This window comes from Chiloscyllium plagiosum, unplaced genomic scaffold (assembly GCF_037043375.1).
Source record: "Chiloscyllium plagiosum isolate Xiang-an unplaced genomic scaffold, Cpla_swu_hap1 HiC_scaffold_5, whole genome shotgun sequence".
Lineage (NCBI taxonomy): Eukaryota > Metazoa > Chordata > Chondrichthyes > Orectolobiformes > Hemiscylliidae > Chiloscyllium > Chiloscyllium plagiosum.
This window is the reverse complement of record NW_028270143.1, coordinates 49,045,224-49,072,789: the sequence shown is the minus strand read 5'-3', so window position 1 is coordinate 49,072,789 and position 27,566 is coordinate 49,045,224. Positions and strand designations below refer to the sequence as shown.

The 27,566-nt window shown below is 40.7% G+C and overlaps 1 protein-coding gene across 2 annotated transcripts in view; it reads right to left on the bottom strand.

Annotated features, from left to right (window-relative positions):
* Nucleotides 1-240: 240 nt before the first annotated feature.
* The window catches only part of calcr (calcitonin receptor), a 277,357-nt gene continuing 250,031 nt past the window's right edge, over nt 241-27,566 (bottom strand). For both annotated transcript variants that reach the window (XM_087987149.1, XM_087987150.1), the window contains exons 14-16: nt 14,704-14,922; nt 13,634-13,675; nt 241-5,632 (exon numbers count right to left, since the gene is read on the bottom strand). In XM_087987149.1, the coding sequence (XP_087843275.1) occupies nt 5,411-5,632; nt 13,634-13,675; nt 14,704-14,922 (483 nt within the window). In that variant the 3' untranslated portion in view covers nt 241-5,410. The remainder of the gene's footprint in view (nt 5,633-13,633; nt 13,676-14,703; nt 14,923-27,566) is intronic.

Sequence of the window (27,566 nt, the reverse complement as noted above, 5' to 3'; positions counted from 1 at the left end):
ATCTGAGATACCAGAGACAACAGAGTACAAGGTATCCCTGGAGATCTTGGCAGTACTTCCACCAATGGCGAGTGGGAGGTTACCACGAGCAGGATGTTATGGGAATGCAGGTAATGAGGCAAGTTTATGGAAGATAGCATGAGAAACCGTACCAAGCTTCATGGAGAAATCCCTCCATGTAAATCCTCAAAATTTACTGATCTTGAATAAAATCCAGCATAAATGAAGACAAAGTGGCAATATTTTGAATTCAATTTTAATGGTGCACTTAATTTACATAAACTTTAAATAACAGCTATTTCAAAAGCTGGGAATTTTCTTTTAGTTAGTAATGCTTTTAAGACAAACCTAGGAACAGGTTGAGGTGAATAATAAACAGGAATTGTGTTAGAGGTAAACACTGATATAGTGATCAAGTTAAAACTTAAACATTAAAAACAAATCCATGGAGGAGAGAACAAGTGTACAGAGAGAGTGTCTTACTGGTGATACCTTACCACATGTTCTTTGTAAAATTCACTGCACAACATAACAGAACATTATGTATTGTGTTAAGCAATGAACTGTTCATAATTGCTTACGTACAAAATTGTTAAACTGTTTTTAAAGTACAAAAAGACATGATTAAGTGAATATAAGAATATGCTGGTTAGCATGAAAGCTTTATTTGTTTTTTTGTTAATTACTGTTAACATTGGTTACTTCTTCACCTGAAGCAACTCAACCTGCCTAGCGTGGAATCCATTATTTTGGAGCCCTTTGGTAATGAAATGTAATGTAACTGAAAGTTCCTTGCATAGGGATAGTCTGTCCCAGTCAAGCAGCATTCCTTGCCCTGCTCTCAGTTAAAATTAGGCACCAATTATTTAATGAATGCCTGCTCTGTACATTTCAAGATGATCCTACTGGCTTTGGGGAGTGGTCTTTGTCACAGTCTTTTGATTAGACTAGGACAAGAATGAATTATATACATCTTCCACTCCTTTGTAACTGCTCCATCTTGCTTCCACAAGAGTAATCGGCTTTAAAAGCAATCCCACATTTTTCCAGCAAAGTGCTTTATCACAGAATTGTTGTGGTGTGGAAGGAAACCATTCAGTTCATCGTACCTGCACCAGTTCTACCACCTAGTGCCAATCTCCTGCCTTTTCCCCATACCCCTGCATACCATTTCCATCCAAATAATCATCCAATGCTCTCTTCAATGTCTCAATTAAAACTGCCCCCACCAACTTGCAGGCAGTGCATTCCATAGCCTAATTACTCACTGTGCGAAAATGTTTTTTTTACATCGTGTGTTTCATTTGCATACCACTTTATGCTACATGCAACAATGGAAATGCAATTTGGTAGTCCCATAAGTAGAATTTGAGAGACTGATGTTAATAGTGACCACTTGCATGAATAGCATCAATGGTATTAGCATATTTAATTGCCTTATGTTGTTATTTTGCTACTGCCATTACCACTTTAACTGACCAGAGAGCCTACCTGATTCAGCAGGAAGATTACCTTAATATAAGTGGTGTTATAATGTGCACAGGACTTCAGTTGCAATTGTGATATGAATGGATGGAATGTGATCCATCTATGGATTCATCATATTTGTTATAATTCTCAATTTGTTTTTATCACTGAAAGTCATTTTTAGGTTTTAAAGCTGATCCTTCTTGTGAAACTTATGAAATATATACTGCAATAAATCATGGTACCAGATGTTCAGCAGCCTAACTTTAATTGAACTCCTAGAGTAGATCAAGACATGGCTCACAGCAACTATTGCCTGTTTTAAAGATGTCATAATTATTTGATCTCCAAAGTGAGTGAAGTAGAGTATTGGTTTGATGAGAGTGAGATCTGGGCTTCAGTATTGCTTGGGTCACATGGTAGTGACATAACACAACACAAATGCCCACTTTGTTGCAAAACATAATTGCAGCATTTTAGAACCAAATTGTTGCACCCAGTCAACCAGTTATGTATGACCAGGGTGGGGAAGTTTGTTCCCATTTAGTTCCACTTTTATACCCTCTCATGGTAATATCAATGCTTACATCCTCTAAAGTTTTCCGGATCACAGTTTGGGTCTCATCATTGTAAAAACATGATGAGATATTTCTATCTTTAAAAAGGCCTTTCATACAAAGAACTCTTACAAAAATGTTCTGGAGTTTGAGAATTCATCATATTTTTATAATTCTCAACTTGTTTTTATAGTTGAAAATCATTTTTAGGTTTGAAGGCTGATCCTTTTTGTGTGAAACTTATGAAATATATACTGCAATAAATCATGGAAAAGTCCTGAACTTAGATAAGATTACTTGCTAATTTGAGTTCATCCTACTTCTGAATAAACTGAGGCTCCACTGATGAGTGAGACCAATGGCATGGGTTCAATTCCTGCAGTTGTGGTTACCATGAAAAGCTTTCCTCTCCCTCACCTTGGGCATGGTGACTCTAAGTTAAACCACTGTCATGTCTCTATAATTACAGAAGGGCCCTATGGTCCAATTGGACTCTGGTGACATTACCTTTTAATAATCCATAAGATTTTTAGTCATGAGATATCTCCTAAGTAAGATGGGAGGAACAATTCCTCTGATGTTTATATGGTTTGATTTGTTCAATATTTCCAGACAAACTCTAAAAGCATTCTGCAAGAAGATATTTACAATCTCAGTAGGAATACTGAGAGGGCAAATCTTCACTGATGAACCAAAGTAGTGACAAGATATAGGCGCCGGAGGAATTTTAAATGCATGCTTTCTATTTTGCTATTGCCTTAGCATGGAGAAGCTTGTCATAATTTTCTAATGTTTTATGTAAAGATAATGTTAAAAACTTTTAGAAAATGCAATATGTTAAATAGCTTGATATGCACACAAAAATGAACTTCATCTATTCACCTGACAAAGGAGCACCGCCCCGAAAGCTAGTGCTTCCAATTAAACCTATTGGACTATAACCTGGTGCTGTGTGATTTTTAACTTTATTCTAAACTAGCTTTGTAAAATCAGTACCATACAGAGCTCCTTACTAAAAAGATCATTTGATGTCACAACATTTTCTACCATTGTCTTGCTCTCATAATTTGTTGATTATCGACACAAAGCAAAACCTAATTAAATTAAATCCTGGTACAGGCCCTGAAGAAAGCTGTAATTACCAATGTGAACAAGTCACTGTGAAAGAATCCATTAGTTTTAAGAGAACCCAATCTATGAGCAATAGTAGATATGTTTATATTGTGCTAACCTTTAAATAATCCACATGTGGTGGAACACCTTCAAAACCCTGACTCTCATGAAAACACATTGTTAAAGGATCAATTTAAAAGAATCAATTTCTCAGCTTTGCTTTTTATTGTCTTGTTTGGCTCTTCATCCTGAAATGCCAATGTGCTCCTTCAGTTCACTGCATTCAGACAACATTAATAATAATCATATTTGTTATTTGGCTGGCATCGGAAATGGCAGTGAGAATTAAGCAAAATTACAAGTTTATTAAATAAAAGAGTTCCTTTCATATAGCTGTCTTTTGCCAAAATTTCTTACAGCCAGGTAAGTACTTATTAAACATAATCACTGGGATAGGAAATGCAGCCTACTTACTGAGTAAGTGCAAAAAGCAATGCGATAATGAGCGAACAATCTGTTTTTTATGAACTTTGTTGGATTCTGAATAATGGCTGAAATACAAGACCCGATTAGCAGCATGGCATCTTTTCTGCTCCATCTCAGACACTGGATGGCTCTTGGTTTTGCATCTCTTCCAAAAGATGCCATTCCCATCAGTGAAGCATCAGCTTTGACCTTTGAATATGTTCTCAATTCAATCAGCTCAGAAAGATTATTATACATCTCTGGAATAGGTGGGACCTGAGCCCCATGCTCGTAGGTAAGAGAAAGGGACACTATCTTTGTGTACATGAGCCCACTCCATCCCCAGACTTAACTTTAAATACTGGAGATGGAGTTAAACCCACAATCTGCTGGCTTAGGGGTGAGAGTATTACCAACTGAGTCATAGCTGAGACTAACTATTATTAATTGTTAATGAACAGACAAGCCATAACTGAAGAGTCTTGAGCGATACATCCTGACAATATTCCTATTAGGTTCATCATGCTCTAATTTCACATCACATGACTGTACTCATGACAGAAATGTTGGGAGGGGAGGGGACAGCCTTGTTGAGAGATGTGCTGAGAGATGGGTGGCCTTGTAAAATGGAAGATATCGAAGGTCGACCCACCACCACTGTGTATTCTTGGAGGTGGGACCTCAAGGATGTGTCATTTGTCAACTGGAGGTGTGTGACCAATTGAACACATTGGTCAATTTAGGGCTATTTCCCAACCTTGTTGGCATTGGACGGTAGTACTTCCATGAGAGAGATAGCTGGATAAGCCCTGGAAACGTGCCTAATGGCTTACACAGATTTGGGGAACCATGATGGAGGGTGTACCTTCCTCCATGAACCGCTGGGTCTACTTGCCTGGCCCAAATATGATTAATTAAAAGCACACAGACTTGTTTTTGAGGGTACCTCAGCAAGGAGGTGCTCATTTGTTCTTCCTGCAGACTCAGCCATCTCAACTTGTGGTGTTGGTGAGCTGCTGGTGGGGGGGGTGGGAGGTGCATCTTGACAGCACCTTCTTTCTTTACTTCTGCAACTATAACAAGGCCCAGGATCTCACCATTTATTCCCATGGGAGCAGGAGCACTTCCATTTGCAATGGTGGGACCACCAATCAAAAGGAAAAGTTCTGGCCCATGTGTCTATGTGCATGCAACTTGTCTTCACAGTGCAATACAAGGAAATAAGATATACTGTGTGAACCAGAAAGACCTGTAAGTAATCATAAAAATTTGCACAAATTTTAAACTAGTATTAATAGAGGAGCTGACTTTGGGGACAAAAACTAAATCTTCAAGGCCTCTTAAGTTTTATGAGGAGTGTAACAAAAACCAATGAATAAAATTCAAAGCAGTAAATCAATTGGTTGAAGTCTGCAGCGTGCTTGGCTCAGATTTACTACACAGCATGCTACGATGCATACTGTCCTGGTGTTTTTGTGCAGTCTGTGATACTGGTGCAAGTTCTTTGAATTTTTTTCAGTCACACTTTTGTGATGGGGCTTTGTTTTTTTCAATGACTTGCAGCCATGGAAATGTCACTCGTGTCAACCAACAACTCCATTTTCCAGTCAGATTTCTGAAAGTAGCACTGTATGAAATATGGCAACATCTGTCTCATCTGGCTCCATTCTGGACTGCTGCTACCAGAAAAACGTTGACATTTTTTTTCCTCTGCTGGATCAGGTTGCTTATAATAGAGACTAACAGTTGAAACTGAAGTCTATGTTTTAATAGGGAAAATGTGACTTGTGTTATTACTGTCGGTAAAGTCAAGCATACATCTCTTTTGACTTTAGGGCAGCAATTTCAGACTCTTCCACATATTTGCCATTTAAATGTTCACTATTGCTGTCATGATGATACAGGTAAACAGGAACCTCTGTGATGGATGTCGCTGTATACGAGGTTGAACGCATGGAACAGTGTTCACGACGTCGCTGGCCCAATTGTATTTTATATTGCATCCACTGTCTCTTCAGAGCTGCCTGCATCTAAGGGATTGACATAATTAAAGATTCATTATTTGTTTGACACGATAAGTTCCATGCAGTTTAATGTACATCATTATAAGCAGCAAAAATATGGCACTTTATGCACTTTGCTGCTCTTTCAGAAATATCCTGATCTAACACAGATATAATAGCACTGCAGGCTATGACATCAAGTCTCTATGCCACCTCCATTTCGCCACCCCCCCCAAAACCCCTCCTTCACATCAACGTCCCCACCCTTCCCCACCTCTGAAACTATAGTTTCTGTTTACTTTCCTGGTAAGGACCTGAAATTCATGCCCTGAAACAGGCAGCCAAGTTTAGATTTAGATTTGATATGAGGACACAAATATGCCATCAGAAATGTGGCTAGTGTTGCCTTCTGGGTTTCTGTTTCGCTTCCCTTGTATAATCCCAAAGTAGGTTAGATGTTTCAGACCTACCGCTTCGCTCAATAATAAAGTAGCTTGTCTATTGGCTGTGCAAGCAGGTTGAGCTTAATTTTCTAATTTTGAGGCTTAAGGCCGAACATTTCTATTTACATTAACTTAACTGAAAATGTATGTGGAATTTATAAAGTCACAAATTTTGATCTAATGTTTTATTTTTGTATTTGCCTGGGCGAGGGACAAAATCAAATACTAAACAGACTAAACAAAACTAAACAATAACATTCGAGGAGAAAGTGAGGGCTGCAGATGCTGGAGGTCAGAGCCCGAAAATGTGTTGCTGGAAAAGTGCAGCAGGTCAGGCAGCATCCAAGGAGCAGGAGAATTGACGTTTCGGGCATAAGCCCTTCTTCAGGAATGAGGAAAGTGTGTCCAGCAGGCTGAGATAAAAGGTAGGGAGGAGGGACTTGGGGGAGGGGCTTTGGAAATGCGATAGGTGGAGGGAGGTCAAGGTGAGGGTGATAGGTCGGAGTGGGGTGGGGGCGGAGAGGTCAGGAAGAAGATTGCAGGTTAGGAAGGTGGTGCTGAGTTCGAGGGATTTGACTGAGACAAGGTGGGGGGGAGGGGAAATGAGGAAACTGGAGAAATCTGAGTTCATCCCTTGTGGTTGGAGGGTTCCCAGGCAGAAGATGAGGCGCTCTTCCTCCAACCGTCGTGTTGCCATGGTCTGGTGATGGAGGAGTCCAAGGACCTGCATGTCCTTGGTGGAGTGGGAGGGGGCGTTAAAGTGTTGGGCTACGGGGTGGTTGGGTTGGTTGGTCCGGGTGTCCCAGAGATGTTCTCTGAAACATTCCCCAAGTAGGTGGCCTGTCTCCCCAATATAGAGGAGGCCACATCGGGTGCAGCGGATGCAATAGATGATGTGTGTGGAGGTGCTGGTGAATTTGTGGCGGATATAGAAGTGTCCCTTGGGGCCTTGGAGGGAAGTAAGGGGGGAGGTGTGGGCCCAAGTTTTGCTTTTCTGGCGGTTGCAGGGGAAGGTGCCTGGAGTGGAGGTTGGGTTGGTGGGGGGTGTGGACCTGACGAGAGAGTCACGGAGGGAGTGGTCTTTTCGGAACGCTGATAGGGGAGGGGAGGGAAATATATCTATGGTGGTGGGGTCCGTTTGGAGGTGGCGGAAATGACGGCAGATGATATGTTGTACATGGAGGTTGGTGGGGTGGTAGGTGAGGACCAGTGGGGTTCTGTCCTGGTGGTGGTTGGAGGGGCGGGGCTCAAGGGCGGAGGAGCGGGAAGTGGAAGAGATGCGTTGGAGGGCATCGTTGACTACGGCTGGCGGGAAATTGCGGTCCTTAAAGAAGGAGGCCATCTGGGTTGTACGGTTTTGGAACTGGTCCTCCTGGGAGCAGATCCGTCGGAGACGAAGGAATTGGGAATATAGGATGGCGTTTTACAGGGGGCAGGGTGGGAGGAGATATAGTCTAGGTAGCTGTGGGAGTCGGTCGGTTTATAGTAAATGTCCGTGTCGATTCGGTCACCCGAGATAGAAATGGAAAGGTCTAGGAAGGGGAGGGAGGAGTCTGAGATGGTCCAGGTGAATTTGAGGTTGGGGTGGAAGGTGTTGGTAAAGTGGATGAACTGTTCAACCTCCTCGTGGGAGCACGAGGCAGCGCCGATACAGTCATCGATGTAGCGGAGGAAAAGATGGGGGGTGGTGCCAGTGTAGCTGCGGAAGATGGACTGTTCCACATATCCTATGAAGAGGCAGGCATAGCTGGGGCCCATTCGGGTGCCCATGGCTACTCCTTTGGTTTGGAGGAAGTGGGAGGATTGGAAAGAGAAGTTGTTCAGGGTGAGGACCAGTTCAGTCAGTCGAAGGAGGGTGTCAGTAGAAGGGTACTGGTTGGTACGTCAGGAAAGGAAGAAGCGGAGGGCTTTAAGTCCTTTGTGATGGGGGATGGAGGTGTACAGGGACTGGATGTACATGGTGAAGATAAGGCATTGGGGACCGGGGAAGTGAAAATCATGGAGGAGGTGGAGGGCGTGGGTGGTGTCCTGAACGTAGGTGGGGAGTTCTTGGACTAAGGGGGACATTGTCTATCTTGGGCTGCGTTAATGTAAAAGTGACATTATTTTTGCTGACAATGGGAGTTAATACGCAAATAGCAAATGTCTTTTGAAGTTGACTATAGCTTTTTAATAAAAGTCATCAACAGGAGATCAATGTCATAATTGGCATATAGAGGAGAAAACAATATCTTGTATATACAGTGTGTAACAAGAAAATATTTGAGCCTGACTGCCAAAGAGTTAACTTCTTTATGCATGCCACTCCTTGGCTTGAAGAACATAACATTTCACAGTAAAGTATTTTGTCATTTATTTATTCCCAAAATGCTCCTTGTTCATTATCAAATGCTTCTTTTCGATTTTGCCATCTGTTTCTCATTGTCTCTTTCAGTAGTAGGCCACTTCAAAAGGTATTAATAATTAGTAATGTAGTCTGGGTTTGGAGTCATATGAAGTGGTGGTAGATATCTATTGAAATATCAGTGGAATTTAATGATAATTTATTGTCATTTCATAGTCAAATTGTTTTAGTGCTCACCCACAGATTTGCTGAAGTCAATTTTCATAAGTTACCATGGTAGGATTTATAGTCTTATCTTTTCATTATATTAGTCTTGTATAGCAACCACAAGGTTCTCATACCCAATAGACCTAATTTATTTTCTAAATGATTTCCTCTTAATCTTTAAGAACACCTCGTTCATTCCTCAGATACTCAATTGTTTTCCAAATGTGTATTAATAAGTCTCACTTTTGCTTATAATAATTGCTCTTTGTGTAAGTGGCTCCATAATTATTCTCTATGAATCACTTACACCTTGTACATCTTGATATCAATAATTAATTAATGTCTTGTTGAACATGCAAACAATTCAATGCTGTTGAAATTTTGAAGATTTGTTTGGTGTGAGAAAATAAATTCTGCAATTAAACGGTTGCAATATCTTAATTAAAACATTTTTGATGTGCAAGACTTTTAATTGCATCTGATTTAAAAGTAACAGCCTGCATAAGAATTTTGATGCATGACAATATATTCGTGAGGCATCTATTTTCTACTCAATTATATTAACAATAAGGAAGCTACTTTTGGGAGAATGGATAATTTAATCACAGTCGTAGGGGTTACACAACATAAACTCAGGAAGGGTGTTCCCAGTGACTGGGCACTCTAGAACAAGAGGTCACAGTTTAAAGATCCGGGGTAGACTATTTAGGACTGAAATGAGGAGAAATTGCTTCAGAGTGATGAGCCTGTGGAATTTTCTGCTGCAGAAAGCAGTTAGGGCTAAAACATTGAATGTCTTCAAGAAGGATGTAGTTCTTAGTGCTAAAGGGATGACAGGGTATGGGGAGAACATGGGGACAGGATACTGAGTTGGATGATCATATTAAATGGCAAAGCAGGCTCAAAGGATTGAATGGCCTAATCTTGCTCCTATTTTCTATGTTTCTATGGAACCCATAATACTTTTCCCATAGGTTTTCTCTATAAATAGCAGTTTTCACTTTGATCTCTAATCTGGGTACAGCCCTGCCACCACCACTTTCACACCCTTCCCAAAAGTAATACTGAGGAATGGATCATTTAATAGGAAGAACATAACCTGCTTTGTTAAGTAACTGAGTATTACAGGCAATCCAAAAGAAAACTCATGTTCCTCAAAACGTAGGCAACTAAGATAGTACCATATAAGATAATAATTTCTTACTAGTAATGTACTCTTGACTTTATCCCAGCCAGTTGTAAGATAGTGATTACCATTGGTACTATTGTGAGATGAATGTATAAACATGTTCATATAGCATTCCTGTGACTATGACATTAAAGTTAGCAGCCAAAGGCCTATCACAACAATAATTTCCAGCCTATAAATCATTAGTTAGAATGACCAAAATTATTAAATTGTGAGGAGAGGTTGTGCAGGACTCCGTCAAGCATAGAAGAGCAACAAATTATTTAAATTGGGTGTTAAAGATAATTAAGTAATTTGATAGACTAGATAGACAGAATCTATTTCTGGAAAGTCCAGAACACAAGGAAATATGCTTAAAATTATAGGGAAGCTATTAAAGGTAATGTCACAAAACACTTCCTCATGTAAAGATTGGTAGGATTCTTCAGGAAAACACTCAAAACAGTAGTTCTGTCTACTTTGCAACAACAACTTGTGTTTCTTTATCAATGCAGAGGCACACCTTAAGCCATTTTAGAGAGTATTGGAGATTGAGCAACTGGAAAGAAGCAAGAAAGGAGTGGTGGGGAGCACAGTGCATTTCTGATATGCACTTAAAGGCCATCTTGAGGTTGTGAAAGGTGCTCCATAAATGTAACACCAACGTACTGTTGTTAAGTTAAAATGTGTTAGGAAGACAGTGTGATGTAGTATGCACAGTAAATAAAGAGCCTAGATTTTCAGCCATGGATTGACAACAGAAAACATGGACATTCCCAGCTATGCAAATCCTGTCTGGGGGAAAGTGGTCCAGAAAGTTGGATTTCTATTTCTGGATGGCAGCATTCTCTTGCAGTCAGGTCAGGCAACCTTGGAATAATAGCAAAGGCTGATGAGTACAAAAGCAAGTTGTGGGATTAGATTAGATTACATTACAGTGTGGAAACAGGCCCTTTGGCCCAACAAGTCCACACCGCCCCGTCGAATCGCAACCCACCCATACCCCTACATTTACCCCTTACCTAACACTACAGGCAACTTAGCATGGCCAATTCACCTGACCTGCACATCTTTGGACTGTGGGAGGAAACCGGAGCACCCGGAGGAAACCCACGCAGACACGGGGAGAATGTGCAAACTCCACACAGTCAGTCGCCTGAGGCGGGAATTGAACCCGGGTCTCAGGCGCGGTAAGGGAGCAGTGCTAACCACTGTGCCACCGTGCTGCCCATTAAGGAGGCTAAGAGCAAGTGAAAAAGCAGGCATTCATTTTTTTTTCACACATTTGAAATGTTTTTTCAAAGATTTAAAGGGTGAAATACTTTGTTAACTCCCTTTGACAGGTACTTCTAATATTTTGGCAGTTGATTTTTACACATCTCTTAACAGTTCAATGACCTTGACAACAATGAATAACGTGCTCTTTGTGCACAGCTACTTTTACCAATTTTAAAGGGGACGTTATCTCTTCAAAGGATGTATTGGAGCAAGGTCGAAAGGGGTGCCTTTCCACTTCAAAAGGGGTCCTCTCACTACTGTAATAAATCATCCAAGTTCAGACCTGCTCTTGCCATATCGAATGTGCATATTCGGGTTTCACACTTCTGTATGAACCAAATCACCCTTCAGTGGAACCAATTGATGATTTAATGGCCAGCAGCAAAATATGCACATATGTCCATTCTCACCCCCACACAAATTAGAATTGCCACATTCAGGAGTGGGATTTATGATTACTGGGCTGTTTCACCCTGGTCACCAATGTTGGAAGAGATGGTGTAGGAGCAGAGAGTAGGATAGCTCCAATTGAGAACACAGTTTATGTTAAGATTGTAGTGTGATTAACAGACGTGCACCTAAATACCTAACCAGCCCAAATCATTCTATAACCTGTTTTTGATCCTTTATCAGTCATGTTACCATAATTGTCCAATATTTTGAGCATTATATAAATTTAATTGTGAACTGATTGCAGTGTGGTTTTCTAACTTGTGCAGACTGAATAATGTTTCACTTGAACTTCTTGTTGTGCCTTGAAGGTTATTAGTTTATTATTACAGAACTGTAATAAAGCTTTCACTTTTGGTTACCTGTGTTTTTGCTTTTGCACCTGTTTATCTATTATTTACTTATCTATGCTACCTAACTCTGTGATCTGCCTGTATTGCTCACAAGACAAAGCTTTTCACTGTGCCTCGGTACACGTGACAATAAATTCAGTTCAATTCCAAGTCATGCAAACTTGAAGGTTCTGAGTTCAATTTCAGTTTGTGCTGAGTTAATTGTTCTCAGGAACAGTAGGGCAGAACAATTTATCTCAGTGTCCAGGAACTAAGAAGGACATAATCATTAAAAATGGTTTTTGCTCTTGATTGCTGGCAGGAGATCAGCCTTGCTCCTTGTATCCCAATTGTGCAGCCTTGTTTTCTTTTGTAAGTTCTCTAGTTGGAGTTGATTTATTCTGATATTTAGTTTTGTGGAGACTATTTATTTCTGCTATCTTGTTGGATTGGCCAATTTTTATTTGGAATCGTAGACTGAGTACAAGTGAGATATCCAACTGTGGCAATATCACCACTAAATACAATCTGGTTCTGGGTGGCACGGTGGCTCAGTGGTTAGAACAGCACCAGGGACCTGGGTTTGATTCCCGCCTCAGGTGACTGTCTGTGTACAGTTTACACATTCTCCCTGTGTCTGTGTGGGTTTTCTCCGGGTGCTCCAGTTTCCTCCCACAATCCAAAGATGTGCAGGTCAAGCGAATTGGCCATGCTAAATTGCCCATAGTGTTAGGTGCATTAGTTAAGGGTAAATATAGGGTAGGGGAATGGGGCTGGGTGGATTGGTCTTCAGAGGGTCAGTGTGGACTGGTTGGGCTGAAGGGCCTGTTTCCACACGGTAGAGAATTGAATCTAATCTAAACTTTAGCACAGTGACCACAGGAGCAAGAACCATTACTAATGACTGTTTTCCTCCATAACCGAAGGAACTATTTTCTTACTCCTGCTGTCAGCCAACTGAACAAGGCACAAACTGCAAGTGAATTTGGAACACACTAGTTTGTATGACTTGGGTGCCTACTTTTTAAACCTACAATATCACATTTAATGTAGCAATTCTTTTTTTGTAATCACCAACTGAGCCCTGAGTTTCATGCATCTGAATGTGTCCTGGATTTAGTGTGAGATATCTGTGCTGTCTATTCCTTTTACATTTATATTCACATTAAGGTTGACATTCCCTGTGTTATTGCCTTAGTTTCTGTACTTCTCAGCAATTTGTCTATATGCTTGCACATCAAATCTCTGTTTTGGATTTATAACATACTCCCAGTCAAACAATTGCCCTTTTTGTTCCTTAGTTTATTCAATGCAGTTAATGCACCTTCTAGCACATCGTACTGTCTCAATTTTGACTGTTTCCTCAGGTTCCATGTCCATAATATTCTTTTGCTCTTTATTGAAAGTGTTCTGAGATATCTTTCTGTGTGAGTGGAGTGTTATTCACAATATATATATATAAATGATTTGGATGAGGGAACATAATGTAACATCTTAGAGTTTGCAGATGATGCCAAGTTGGGTGGGAGGATGAACCGTGACGAGGCTGCCGAGATCCTTCAGCATTATCTGAACAGGTTGGGTGAGGAGGCAAATCCATGGCAGATGTTTTATTTATGTTACAATTGTAAGCAACTGTGACCAGAAGGCCAATGTGCAGCTTGATGCCTTGGACATTTTAAATTTTGTCAACACATTTTTTTTTTCAATTTATTGCAGAAATATTATAAAGCACACAATAATGGCAAATGCACATTGTAATGCATTTGCTTCCTGAGGCAAAGTATTTAGCTCTTTCTTACTTACCTCGCCATTAAAGTAGCAAAATATGGTGGCCACTAACAAACCCTATGGGGGAATAAAATTTTCATAAATTAATAAGCACAAAATATGTTAAGATAAAGTAATAGAAATTAAAATACCAACAACATGAACCTGAATAACACCTTGAACATTGTAAAATATTGCTAGGTACTTATTGCCCGAATACTGCCCTTGGAAGACATACCAAGAGCTCAAAATTTTCTGATATGTGATGTTAAGAAATTTTACGATTTATCATAAAGCAAACATACTCTCTGACTTCTTTAATGGTTTCCCTGTTTTCTGGCACAACAGAATACAAGAATTTGTGAAACTATGTTGTTAGCCTGAATATTGCCAATAAGACACCAAATATGTTAGTCTGGTAGTCAGTGAAAAATAAACCTGCAGATGTTACTGGACAAATATACCGTTGCCAATAATTTGTCGACCCAGTGGAAAATTTGAGATTTTTGTTTTTCAGTAAGAAAGACTTGATAGAAAAAAAGCCTCTATTAAGGGCTAAACCATATGTACAGGTCTTGGAAAATCATGGCTGCACTCTGTTAAAGAATCTATGAAAATCCTGTTTTCCCCGCAAAATTATAAACCTCTTCCCTGCCGACAATTATCTATGTTAAATGCGTCAACAAGCTTCTCAGCACTGCTTCCAGCTAATCGCTCTCATTTACACCTTTCCCTGTTGCTCCAAATTCTACTGGACATTGAATTTTACTGCGTACAGGCAGGAATTCTCATCATAGTTTTGCCGAATCATCTATTTCCATGCACAAAATGCAACAGTGTCTTAAGGAAGAAGACTGGAATAGTAGGAAGGTAAAAATTGGTGACTGATTCTGCAAACTAAAATAGGAATTGAGAAGAAAAGGCAAGGAAAGGCAAGTGAATGTACACTGTCAACATTGTGGAAAGGCAAGAGTTGCACTGTGGCCCAAATACATTGCAGCATTATAATTAAGGCTAACCTAACATAAATTACACATTACGATTGGTACTTAAATTGCAGTCAGCGAAATAAAGATCTTTATTTAGGAAACAGCTTAGTGGCATACCTGGTAATGCACAAATATGTGCATAATGTAGTCATAAATTTCACCAGCAAGTCGGTTTTCTGGCCTCCAAGGGATAATGACAAACTGAATTCCCAGCAGTGGCACAAGTATTAAAGTTGCTCTAACAGCCTTCATGTACATATTGCTTTCAGTGCGGTGGGTATCTCTTAGCTTTGTAACCAGGACACGGACTATGTTGAGCAAGAAGAAAAGGTTGACCTGTGAATCACACAGAAATAATGTTATTAGACTCAAAAAATGATGAAGTATGAGATAAATCTGGATAACAGACTTAGATTTTGTTGTTTAATTGTTCACAAGAAATAAACTTTTTTTTTGTCTGACGGAGATTTAACAGAAATATTTAGCTCAGTGATATTGAACTACAAATGTGTGATGCAAATAGACATGAACAGGCCACTAGGCCCATCCATGCTTTGCATATCTATTAAATAGTGCAATCCCATGTTCCACTTCCCCTAAACATTGATAATGACGATCCTGGGAAAAGGCCACAGAAAGCAACCAAAATTGATTTTCTCAAATTGCTGAGACAATCAATCAAGCTTCAGTGGACTGAAGTTATTGATAATGAAGTGTTACACAAGTTCTACTAAATTACACATAGATGTTTATCTAATTATATCAGAGAAAGTTATAAATTGGTCAATCATGCTGTTGAGCACAAGGCAGTAAAGATATTAATTGCATGTTAAGTATGTATGGGTATAATTCAGAAATAACCTGAGTTGTGACAATTACATTAAAGGAAGATTTAATTTTATATAATATCTTACATGAACTCAGGACATTCCAGAACACTTTAAAACTAATTAAATACTTTAAGAAATATATTGTTGTTCTCTTGGAATCATGGCAGCCAATTCATGTGCAGCAAGTTTCCATGAACAGCAGTCAACAATAGTTACTCTCTCACCCTCAAAATAATGTGGGAATTTTTTACATACCCTTGAAAGAGCAGATTGAATCTTGGCTGTCTTTTAAAAGACAGTTAACATCTCCAACAATGCAGCATTCCCTCAGCATTGAGCTGGAGTTTTTGCTTAAATTTTTATGCTCAGGTCTCCAAAGTGCAACTTGAAATGGCAATCCTGTGACCTAGAGGCAAACTTGCTATCAACTGAACATCAGCTGACATTATGAATAATGCATAAATTGACTCAATCATAGAGAGTATGCAGAATTTGCAAAACTATCTTTCAATTAACTCTGATTGGGATGGAACAAATGATATCCATGATGCATTGTGAACAATCTGCAGATGGGGTGAGCTTGATAGACAGAATGGACCTGGTTTATATAATTACAAATAATTTCTGATTGATTATGGTCGATGTCATTGTCAAAGTTGCATTAAAGCCTTTTCATGGTTAATAATAAGTTACTATATTTAACAAATAGAATGCTGCAATAGAATCCTGCCCAAACGCTATCCCCTGAATACATTATACACTTATTGCAGAATATTTTGATTTCATTGTATTATAGGAAAATTGAGAATTCCAGTTCATCCACAGCAGAATCTGAACTGAGGAAGTATGTGTGTTATTAGTTGAAAATCAAATAGTTCCAGAAATAGGAAACACAGAAGACAATATTTCCTTTCTTGAAAGTGAGAGAATAGCATTATTTTGTAATTAAACTATAGGAACATGTGGCTTGGTAACATGTAATTCTTAATGATTTGGTTGAGTCATTAGCAGTGGGAAAAACACAGCCAATCTCGTGCTTTTCATCAAAAGTAATTTTACGATTTGCTGAATCAAGGTATAAAAATAAGTCATGCATTACAGGAAGGTTATGATTTCACTAGAGAGAGGGTAGAAAAGAGATTTATGAGTATTTTGCTGGGAATGGAGAATTTTAGCTTTGATGAAAAATTGGGAAGGCTAGAATTGTTTTCTTTGAAACAGAGGGCAATATAAATATGATGTTTAAAGTTGCGATGGACATAAATGCAATGGATAAGAAGGACATATTTCCCTTAGGAGAGTGTTATCAATAACTAACAGATCTAAATTTGAAGTGATTTTTGGAAGGAGTTGGAATAAATTTTTCACAACCCAGCAAATTGTATGGCCTGGAACTCACTGCCTGAAATGGTGATGAAAGCAAATATCACATTTAAATGAAAACACATTTGAATATGTAGTTGAAGTTCTGTAAAGTACAGGGAATAGACCAAGAGTTGGAAGATGGTATTTGGCTTCAGAGCTCTTTTTCACCATATATGCATGAACTGAATGGCCTCTTCCTGCGCCAAATATAGCAATACAGACCTCTTATAAAATTTAAGTCAGTGAGAATCAAGGAGAATGTTTCACCAACTGGAGTCAGCCTAGCACAAAGGAAGGTGGATGGGGTTGTTGGAGGCCAATTATCTTAGCCACAGGAAATCACTACTGCAGTTCCCCAGGGTAGTTTCCAAGAAGCAGGCCTCTTCAGCTGCTTCATCAATGACCTTCCCTCCCAAAGGTCAGAATGAAGGCTGTTCACTGAGAATTGCAGAATGGTTCTATTTACAACTCCTCAGATACTGAAGCAGTCTGTGTCTATCAACTGTAAGACCTCTGAGAGAAAGTGAGGGCTGCAGATGCTGGAGATCAGAGCTGAAAATGTGTTGCTGGAAAAGCGCAGCAGGTCAGGCAACATCCAAAGAACAGGAGAATGCCTGACCTGCTGCGCTTTTCCAGCAACACATTTTCAACTGTAAGACCTCAACAACATTCATTCTGGGATTGACCAATGGGGAGTAACATTCATACTAGTCAAGTGTCAGGCAAAGGCCATCTCCAACAAAAGAAAATGCTACCATTATCCATTGAAATTCAATGCATTATCATTGTTGAAGCCCGTCCATCAATCTCCTGGGAGCCACCATTGATCAAAACCTCAAATGTACCAGTCACATAAATCCTTTAAAACAAGTGTCATAGACTGGGTTTTCTGCAGCAGTGTCCTCAAAGTGTACACAAAGGATAAATCAAGAGTATAATTGATGTTCCCACTTGTCTGGATGAATGTGACTCCAAAAACACTCAAGCAGAAAGCACCTCGCATGATTTGGACTCCATTCACCACTTTAAATATTCAATCCCTCCACTACTGTTTCACTGTGACCACAGTCTATCTCAAGGACTGTTACTGATAATAGTTGGTGCATGTTATGCTGGGCCAGTGTTCCTTTAACAGGCGAGTATTGCAACTACTGGTGAGTCTCAGTTATTTTGTACTGAATAGTTACTCGGCTCCAGTAATATAAAAAGCCATACAAAGTTGTTTACTGCAATCGAACAGGGAGGTTTGTTAATCACTTTGCACAAGCCCACAAACCTGACCGATGAGTCACCAGTGATCATGTGACTCATGTTTTACAATGGACAATGTGCCAGAGTAACAAAAACCAACTATAATACATAACATCTACAACTCAGCAACTTGCCAAGCCTTCTTGAACCGCATTTTCCAAAACTGGGATCTCTGCTACCCAGGAGGACAATGGTAGCAGGTGAACCAGAACCCCACCCCAAATCCTACACCAAATCACTCACCTTCCTAACTTCCTTGTCCTCCTTCATCATCACTGGGTCAGGTTCTTTCAACTTCCTCCCTAACTGCAGTGTAAGTGTCCTTTCACCTCAGGAATACAGTGCTTCTAGTAACAAGCAGCTGGCTCCCATTTTCTCAAGATTGATTAAAGATAGGCAATAAAATCTAGCCTAATCAGTCACACCTACCTTCTATCACTGAATAAGAAGAAATCTATGATTAGATGCTTGGGCAGATAGGCTGATCACACAGAGATAGTCAAGAGGGTACTGCTGGGATCAATGTAACCTCTGCTCTGCAAATCTATAACCAAGAGAAAGATGAGAAAGAGGAATAGGTCAAAGATAGATCTTTGGGAAAGTTGAAGGCAGTAGAAGTGAGAAGAAAAGTATAGCTGAAGATGGTCTCACTATGACTGGACTGGTAAGAGCAGAACAAGGTGACAACAATCCTGCTCAGCTGGCAGTTAAAGATCTTTGATAAGCACAGCTGCCCATGACGAGTAAATGCAGTTGAAAAGAATGAAGAAGGATGGTGCAATATTTTCAGAGTTGCAGGGAATGTAAAGTGTGAAGTTCCTGAATTCTGGGCAATTGATGCAGATTAATATTTGGCAGCAAGTGAAGCTGGGAAAATGGAAATCTCTTTCACTGTTCCAGAGTATTGGATAAACTAAATGAAACCAAGTGAAGGGGACAATGTCTTCAGTTTCAGTAACCTTTAAAGTAGTATATCAATAAGGAGATCCCATATTTTTCTGGGTAGCTCATAATGGTTGCATTACAAAAAAGTGCAGAGGAAATTAACAGAAGGTGTTTGTTCCATTGCAAATAGGTTTGATTTTAGAAAAATAATAAGAGAATGGAAATACAGTGAAACCTATACATGTTATTACACCATGGATGTTAAGGCAACAGTTTGCTAACTTGGACCGCTCCATTGTTCTGAAGTCGAATTATCAGCATGAAGAATCATCATCAAATTCATGTTGTATATTTTGCCATCCAGTTGGAGTCATATCTGGCATATCAGAATATAGAGTCGAAAAGTGTGGCACTGAGAAAGCACAGCAGATCAGGCACTATCCAAGGAGCAGGAGAGTCAGCATTTTGGGTATAAACCCTTTATCAGGAATGAAGGACTTCACATTCCTGATGAAGGGCTTATGTCTGAAACATTGACTCTCCTACTCCTCGGATGCTGCCTGACCTGCTGTGCTTCTCAAGCGCCATACGTTTCAACTTTGACTCTCCAACATCTGCAGTCCTCACTTTCTACTACATCAGAAGATAGCTGTGGTTATTGGAAATCAGTCAACTCAGTTCCAGGACATCTCTGCAGGAGTTCCTCAGGACAGTGTCGAAGGCACAACCTTCTTCAGCTGCTTCATCAATGACCACAAACATCTATTCCCTCCACCACCGACGCTCAGTAGCAGCAGTGTGTACTATCTACAGAAACAATGCAGAAATTCAGCAAAGATCCTGAGACAGCACCTTCCAAACCAATAACCACTTCCATCTAAGGATAAGTGCAGTAGTTACATGGGAACACCACCAATTGCATGTTCCTCTTCAAGCCACTCACCACCTGTCCTGGAAATATATCGCTACTCCATCAATGTCACTGGGTCAGAATCCTGGAATTCCCTCGATAAGGGCACTGATGGTCAACGCACAGCACATAGACTGCAGCGGGTGCAAGAAGACAGCTCACCACCACCTTCTCAAGGGCAATTAGACGGGCAATGACAGCTGGTCCAGCCAATGACATGCACATCCCATGAATGATTAACAAAAACTCAAGTTTATGGCATCATACAACAGGGACATGGAATACAAATGCAAGAAGCTATGTTAAACCTGTATAAAACACTGGTTCGGCCTGAACGACAGTATTGTCTCTAGTTCTTCCACCACATTAAGAAGAATGCAAAGGCATTAGAGAGGGCACAGAAAACAGTCACAACAATGTTACCATGCATGAGGAACTGCAGTTACATACAAAGATTGAAGAATTTGAGGTTGTTTTCTTTGAGAAGTAGAACAGATGGTTCTACCAAGATTTGAGAGAGATATTCAAAGTCATAATTGGTCTGGACAGAGTAGCTGGGGGAAATTGTTCCCATTAGTGGAAAGATAGACAGTAAGAGGCTAGAGATTTAAGGTGATTGGCAAATGATGCAAACCAATCTGAGTAGAAAACCATTTGACATTGTGTGAGGTTAGGATCTGGCATGCATTACCAGTAAACATAGTGGAGGCAGGCTCAATTGAGGGCATTCAGAAAGGACTCAGATTTTCAGTGAGAAATTAAAGAAGTGGATATGGCTGAATTGCTCCTTCGGATGGCCAGGATAGGCACAACGGGCTGAATAAAAGCAAATCACTGCGGATGCTGGAATCTGAAACCAAAAGACCTGCTGAGATTTTCCAGCATTTTCTCTTTTGACAACGGACTGAATGTCCTCCTTCTGTGCTCTGACCATTCTATATCTCTGATTGAATCAAGTGGATTCGCATAGCAAATTACTGAGATTCTGAGATTGCACATGAGTTTAAATATTCTGATAGATGGTCTGTTTCACAACAAATCATTCTGGAATGCCCTGTCTAATGCTACTATTGAGATCAATATTCTGAAATACTCATGCTGTGCTATATATATTCTTGTTATCCACCCAGAATTGTTTGAGCCCATCCAAACCCATTTCATATAACATCCATGTAAGTCAGTACAGAGACACAAGGTTCCTCTAAGGTTAAGTTGAAATCGAACACTGATTCCAAAGGGGCAAATGCAACAATTGAATTTGAATTTCTGGCAGAGTGTTTCAACAGCTGGCAGCTCACGTTGACAAATTCAAGTCCACAATGCTCATGATTTTCCATGTAAAGATTGGAGAATTAAAGGAAACAAATGCCTGGATTTCTGACAGACCCTGCCAGTCAGCAAGGATTCATGCCAGTAACATGTACTTGTAAATGATCCTTGAAATACTAACATTTTGCACTTCCAAAATATATTGGAACAGGCATGGGCAGCAGTCATAAAGGTTAAAATTACTTTTCATTTTCAAATAAAATATACTTTAAATGTGACTTGTCAAGCATCACATCTTCCTTTAATGTTATGTCTACCCTTCATTGCACAACCAAGTTCATTGAATGAGCTGGATTGAAAGTACTATTAATATCAATAAAATACATTTTATCAAAAAATCTGAAAGAACTGCAAGACACTGGAAATCAGAAACAGAAACAGAAATTGCTGGAAAAGTTCAGCAAGTCTGGCAGCATTTGTGGAGAGAAATCAGAGTGAACAGTTCCAGTCCAGTGACCCTTCCTCAGAACTAAAGGCATTTTCTCTCTTGGTAGGTTTCTTTTCAATTTAAAATACATCACTGTTGTTCATCAGCAAAAGTATCACAGATATTTCAGGAAACAGATAAATTGGCCTCAAAAATCCATAATCTTTCTGTGCACTCCACCATAACTTTGAGAGCATCAACTGCAAGAGACAAATAAGAGTGTGGTGCTGAAAAAGCACAGCATGTCAGGCAGCAACCGAGGAGCAGGAAAATCGACATTTCGGGCAAAAGCCTTTCATCAGAAATGTGAAGATTCCTGGGCTTTCCTGATGAACGGCTTTTGCCCGAAACTTCGATTTTCCTGCTCCTCGGATGCTGCTTGACCTGCTGTGCTTTTCCTCAGCACACTCTTGACTCTGATCTCCAGCATCTGCAGTCCTCACTTTCCCCTGGAAGGGACAAAAGCTAATCTGAGATCTGACATTCTGGCTCATACAGTGTGCCTGATAGTTACCTAATTTATCATGAATGGAGCCTCTGCCTCTTCCAAATACAGGATTTTGTGCAAGGGGAAAGAGGAGAGGCAAGGGTTCCCTAACTGAGCAGGCAGGCTCCATGACTAGCTCAATTGCCAGATATTTCCAGATTATCGCCAATGGGGTCATCACAGCTGCACGTGCAGAGGGAATAGCCCTGGAAATTAATATCTCAATGAAATGCTCTTTTCCAATCCCGGTGGAGTCAGTGGTAAAATATCTTGGAACTTGCTCCGTCAATTTTTAAGACAATAATCAATTAAAAAAAAACCATTTTTTGAACAAATAAGATCCACTTGTAACTACTGCTGTGTTATTATGTTGATGTTGCTTTATCGAAATAATTACTTAGCAATGCAAATACCATATTGAACCCAGGTTTTGTGATTGGTGATAAAGAGATGAGCTTGACAGAGACTTAGAGAAGAGCTAGTCACAAAGATTTAGTGGGCTCTGTCGTATCGATTTCCTTTATTGAATCTGGTGCTGTATCAGAACTGAAACCGAACTGTATCATGCCCCAGCTGGCAGGCTAGGGGGTTAAAATCGAGTGACATGTTCCCTGCCAGGAGTTCCTTTTCTCATACAAAAACAGAAATTGTTGGAAAATCTCAGCAGGTCTTGCAGTATGTGTGGAGAGAAACCAGGGTTAAAGTTTCGGATCCAGTAACTCTTCTTCATACAGAAGATGGGATGGGGGAGGGAGAGAGTAAACCACAGGTTTAGATGGAGATAGAGCCCAAACAGGGGGACAAAAAGTTGGACAGTCAAAGGAGTCGTTAATTGTCAACCTGAGGAATGAATAGCTGCTAATGAGGACAATTAGTGATTGACAATGGGTAGTCATAGAGTATAGAGATGCACAACACTTAAACAGACCCTTCGGTCTAACTTGTTCCTATCTACCAGATATCCCAACCCAATCAAGTCCCACCTGCCAGCACCCAGCCCATATCCCTCTGAACCCTTCCTATTCATATACCCATCCAAATGCCTCTTAAATGTTGCAATTGTACCACTCTGCATCACTGCCTCTGGCATTCCACACATGCACCACTCGGTGCATGAAACATTGCCCCTGTGGTCTCTTTTATAATTTTCTCCTCTCACTCTAAACCTATGCCCTCTAGTTCTGGACTCCCCACCCTAGGGAAAATACTTTGTCTATTTACCCTATCCATGCCCCTCATGACTTTATACACCTCTGTAAGGTCACCCCTCAGCCTCTGACACTCCAGGGGAAACAGCCCCAGCCTATTCAACCTCTCCATACAGCACAAATCCTCCAACCCTGGCAACATCCTTGTAAATCTTTTCTGAACCCTTTCAAGTTTCACAACATCCTTCCAATGAGAAGGAGACCAGAATTGCATGCAATATTCCAAAAGTGGCCTAACCAATGTCCTATACAGCTGCAACATGACCTCCCTACGCCTGTACTCAACACTCTGAACAATAATGGAAAGCATACCAAACGCCTTTTTCACTATCCTATCTACCTGCAATTCTACTTTCAAGGAGCTATGAACCTGCACTCCACGGTCTCTTTGTTCAGCCACATTCCCCAGGACCTTACCATTAAGTGTATAAGTTTAGGGTGTAGGTTTGCTCGCTGAGCTGTAGGTTTGATATCCAGACGTTTCATTACCTGGCGAGGTAACATCATCAGTGGCGACCTCCAAGTGAAGCGAAGCTGTTGTCTCCTGCTTTCTATTTATACCTTTCTCCTGGATGGGGTTCCTGGGGTTTGTGGTGATGTCATTTCCTATTCGTTTTCTGAGGGGTTGATAGATGGCATCTAGATCTATGTGTTTGTTTATGGCGTTGTGGTTAGAGTGCCAGGCCTCTAGGAATTCTCTGGCATGCCTTTGCTTAGCCTGTCCCAGGATAGATGTATTGTCCCAGTCAAAATGGTGGCTTTTTTCTTTCCATACACACGGATGAAAAAAAAAAGCCATCATTTTGACTGGGACAACACATCTATCCTGGGACAGGCTAAGCAAAGGCTTGCCAGAGAATTCCTAGAGGCCTGGCACTTCAACCACAACGCCATAAACAAACACATAGATCTAGATGCCATCTATCAACCCCTCAGAAAATGAACAGGAAATGACATCACCACAAACCCCAGGAACCCCATCCAGGAGAAAGATATAAATAGAAAGCAGGAGTCAACAGCTTCGCTTCACTTGGAAGTCGCCACTGATGATGTTACCTAGCCAGGTAATGAAATGTCTGGATATCAAACCTACAGCTCAGCGAGCAAACCTATACCTTAAATCTCAACCTGAGCTACAAACCTTTACAAACCTTGCAAGTGTATAAGTCCTGCTAAGATTTGCTTTCCCAAAATGCAGCATCTCACATTTCCCTAACTTAAACTCCACTCCTCAGCCCATTGGCCATCTGATCAAATCCCGTTGTAATCCAAGGTAACCTTCTTCGCTGTCCACTACCCCTTCAATTTTCGTGTAATCTGCAAACTTACTAACTATACCTCTTACACTCATGTCCAAATCATTTATATAAATGACAAAAAGTGGTGGACCCAGCATCCATCCTTGTGGCACTCCACTGGTCACAGGCCTACAGTCTGAAAAACAACTCTCCACCACCACCTTCTGTTTTCTACCTTTGAGCCAGTTTCGTGTCCAAATGGCTAGTTCTCCCTGTATTTCATGAGGTCTAACCTTGCTAATCAGTCTCCCATGGGGGAACCTTGTCGAACGCCTTACTGAAGTCCATATAGATCACTTCTACTGCTCTGCCCTCATCAATCCACTTTGTTACTTCTTCAAAAAATTCAATCAAGTTTATGAGACATGATTTCCCTCGCATAAAGCCATGTTGACTATCCCTAATCAGTCATTGCCTTTCCAAATACATGTATGTACATCCTGCCCCTCAGGATTCCCTCCAACAACTTGCCCACCACTGACATCAGGCTCACTGGTCTATAGTTCCCTGGCTTGTCCTTACCACCTTGCTTAAATTGTGGCACCACGTTAGCCAACCTCCAGTCTTCCGGCACCTCACCTGTGATTTTCAATGATACAAATATTTCAGCAAGGTGCCCTGCAATCAGTTCTCTAGCTTCCCACAGTATTCTCGGGTACACCTGATCAGTTCCTGGGGATTTATCCACTTCCATGCATTTCACAACATCCAGCACTTCCTCCTCTTTAATATGGACATTTTTCAAGATGTCACTATTTATTTCCCTACAGTCTATATCTTCCATGTCCTTTCCCTCAGTAAACACTGATGCAAAATATTCATTTAGTATCCCCCCCATCTCCTGCAGCTCCACACAAAGACAGCCTTGCTGATCTTTGAGGGGCCCTATTCTTTCCCTACTTACCCTCTTGTCCTTAATTTCTTCATAAAAACCCTTTGGATTCGCCTTTACTCTATTTGCCAAATCTATCTCATGCCCCCTTTTTGCCCTCCTGATTTCCCTCTTAAGTACACTCCTACTGCTTTTATACTCTTCTAAGGATTCACTTGATCTATCCTATCTATACCTGACATATACTTGCTTCTTTTTCTGAACCAAACCCCCAATTCTTTTCGTCATCCAGCATTCTGTGTGGTAGCAGTTGAGAGTGTGGTGCTGGAAAAGCACAGCACGTCAGGCAGCATCTGAGGAAATCGACGCATCAGGAATTCCTGATGAAGGGCTTTTGCCCAAAATGTTGATTTTCCTGCTCCTCGGATGCTGCCTGACCTGCTGTACTTTTCCAACACTTCACCCTCGACTCTAATCTCCAACATCCGCAGTCCTCACTCTCGCCTAGTGTGTGGTAGCAGCCCATATGATGCCAAGGCCTTGTGAGTGAGGGTGGGGAAAGCATGGAGAAATGTGTTCAAGCTGTAAAGTTGTTGTACTCAACATGAATTCCAGAAGGCTGCAGGGTCTAGAAAAAGGCTCCAGTGAAAATTATTCAAAAGGATTTCAGGAATACAACGCGCAACAACTCAGAGATACCTAGGCCTTTCTGGGACCTTCCATCTGACTCCATCCCCTCTCCCAACCCAACCTCCTGTCGTATACTTATAATACCTTCTGACCTTATGCTCTGAAAAGAAAAAAAAACAAATTAGAACTTAAGCACCTTTCTCCATGCTTTCACCCACCCCCATACACTAGGTTTGGCATTACATGGGCTGCTTACATGGGCCGCAACCTTGCACTACCCATTGTCAGTCACTAATTGTCCCCACTAGCAGCTATTCATTCCCCAGGCTGGCCATTAATCACTCCTTTGTGTGTCTAACTGTGATTCTCTCTCTTTGAGCTCTATCTCCACCTATTGTTTACTCTGCACCCTCCTAACGTCTGTACTATCATCACCTTTTCCTGGCTACCATCAGTTCTGAAGAAGGGTCACTGAATCCGAAATGTTAACTCTAATCTCTCCCCACGATTCTGCCAGACTTGCTGATCATTTCCGGCATTTCCTGTTTCAGATTTCCATCATCTACAGTTATAGACTCATAGAGTTATAGAGATGTACAGCACAGAAACAGACCCTTTGGTCCAACTTGTCCATGCCGACCAGATATCCCAACCCAATCTAGTACCACCTGCCAGCCCATATCCCTCCAAACCCTTCCTATTCATGTACCCATCCAGATGCCTTTTAAATGCTGCAATTGTTCTAGCCTCCACCACTTCTTTTGGCAGCTCATTTCTGATGCCTGCTCACCTTCCCAGCTGGGGTATTACCTGTAGTGAGAGTGGCATCAAGAAGCACACCCACAAGCTAATTGTGGCCCTTAAATGGATATTTACTGGCCATTTCAGGGCCTCCTCTTTCCATAACTCTCTCGTCTGATGCGTTTCACTGGATGAGCTGGTAGCAGATGGAGCTACCTCCTTTAAGCACTCCCAATATTCATCAGAGGTGCTTCCAAGGAATTCCCCCATATATCATTCTTCCCCACTGCCCTGTTCATCCTGACACCCCCAAACTTGACCCCCCTCACACTACTGACCATGACCGGTCAACCTGACTTTGATATAAAATTCAGACAGTGGAGTTTGGCAACATTGCAGGCAGGCTGGTCAGATGTTCAGAGTGAAACATTCTTGCAGATCACAAAGCAATGAGTATGTGTCAAGAATTACAATTCACATCTCAGGATATTTTACAGAAAGCGGAATCAAACTTGAGCCATACATGGGATTAAGGTAGGATCCGAAATACCGTAAACCGCCATAAAGATATTATTTTTAAAATCTTGGAATTTTTAAGTGTTCTTTTGAGTGAATAACACCTCACAATTAGAAAATCAGTTTTTCACAGTTGGCATAATTGTTCAGTAATTATAACAGTGTGTGGTTAAAATGTACATCTTACTCAACATGGGGTCATAATTTCCATCAGTTTTTGCAGTGAATGTAATGTGTTAATATTGAAGTTTCTGTCAATTACTGATTCGGT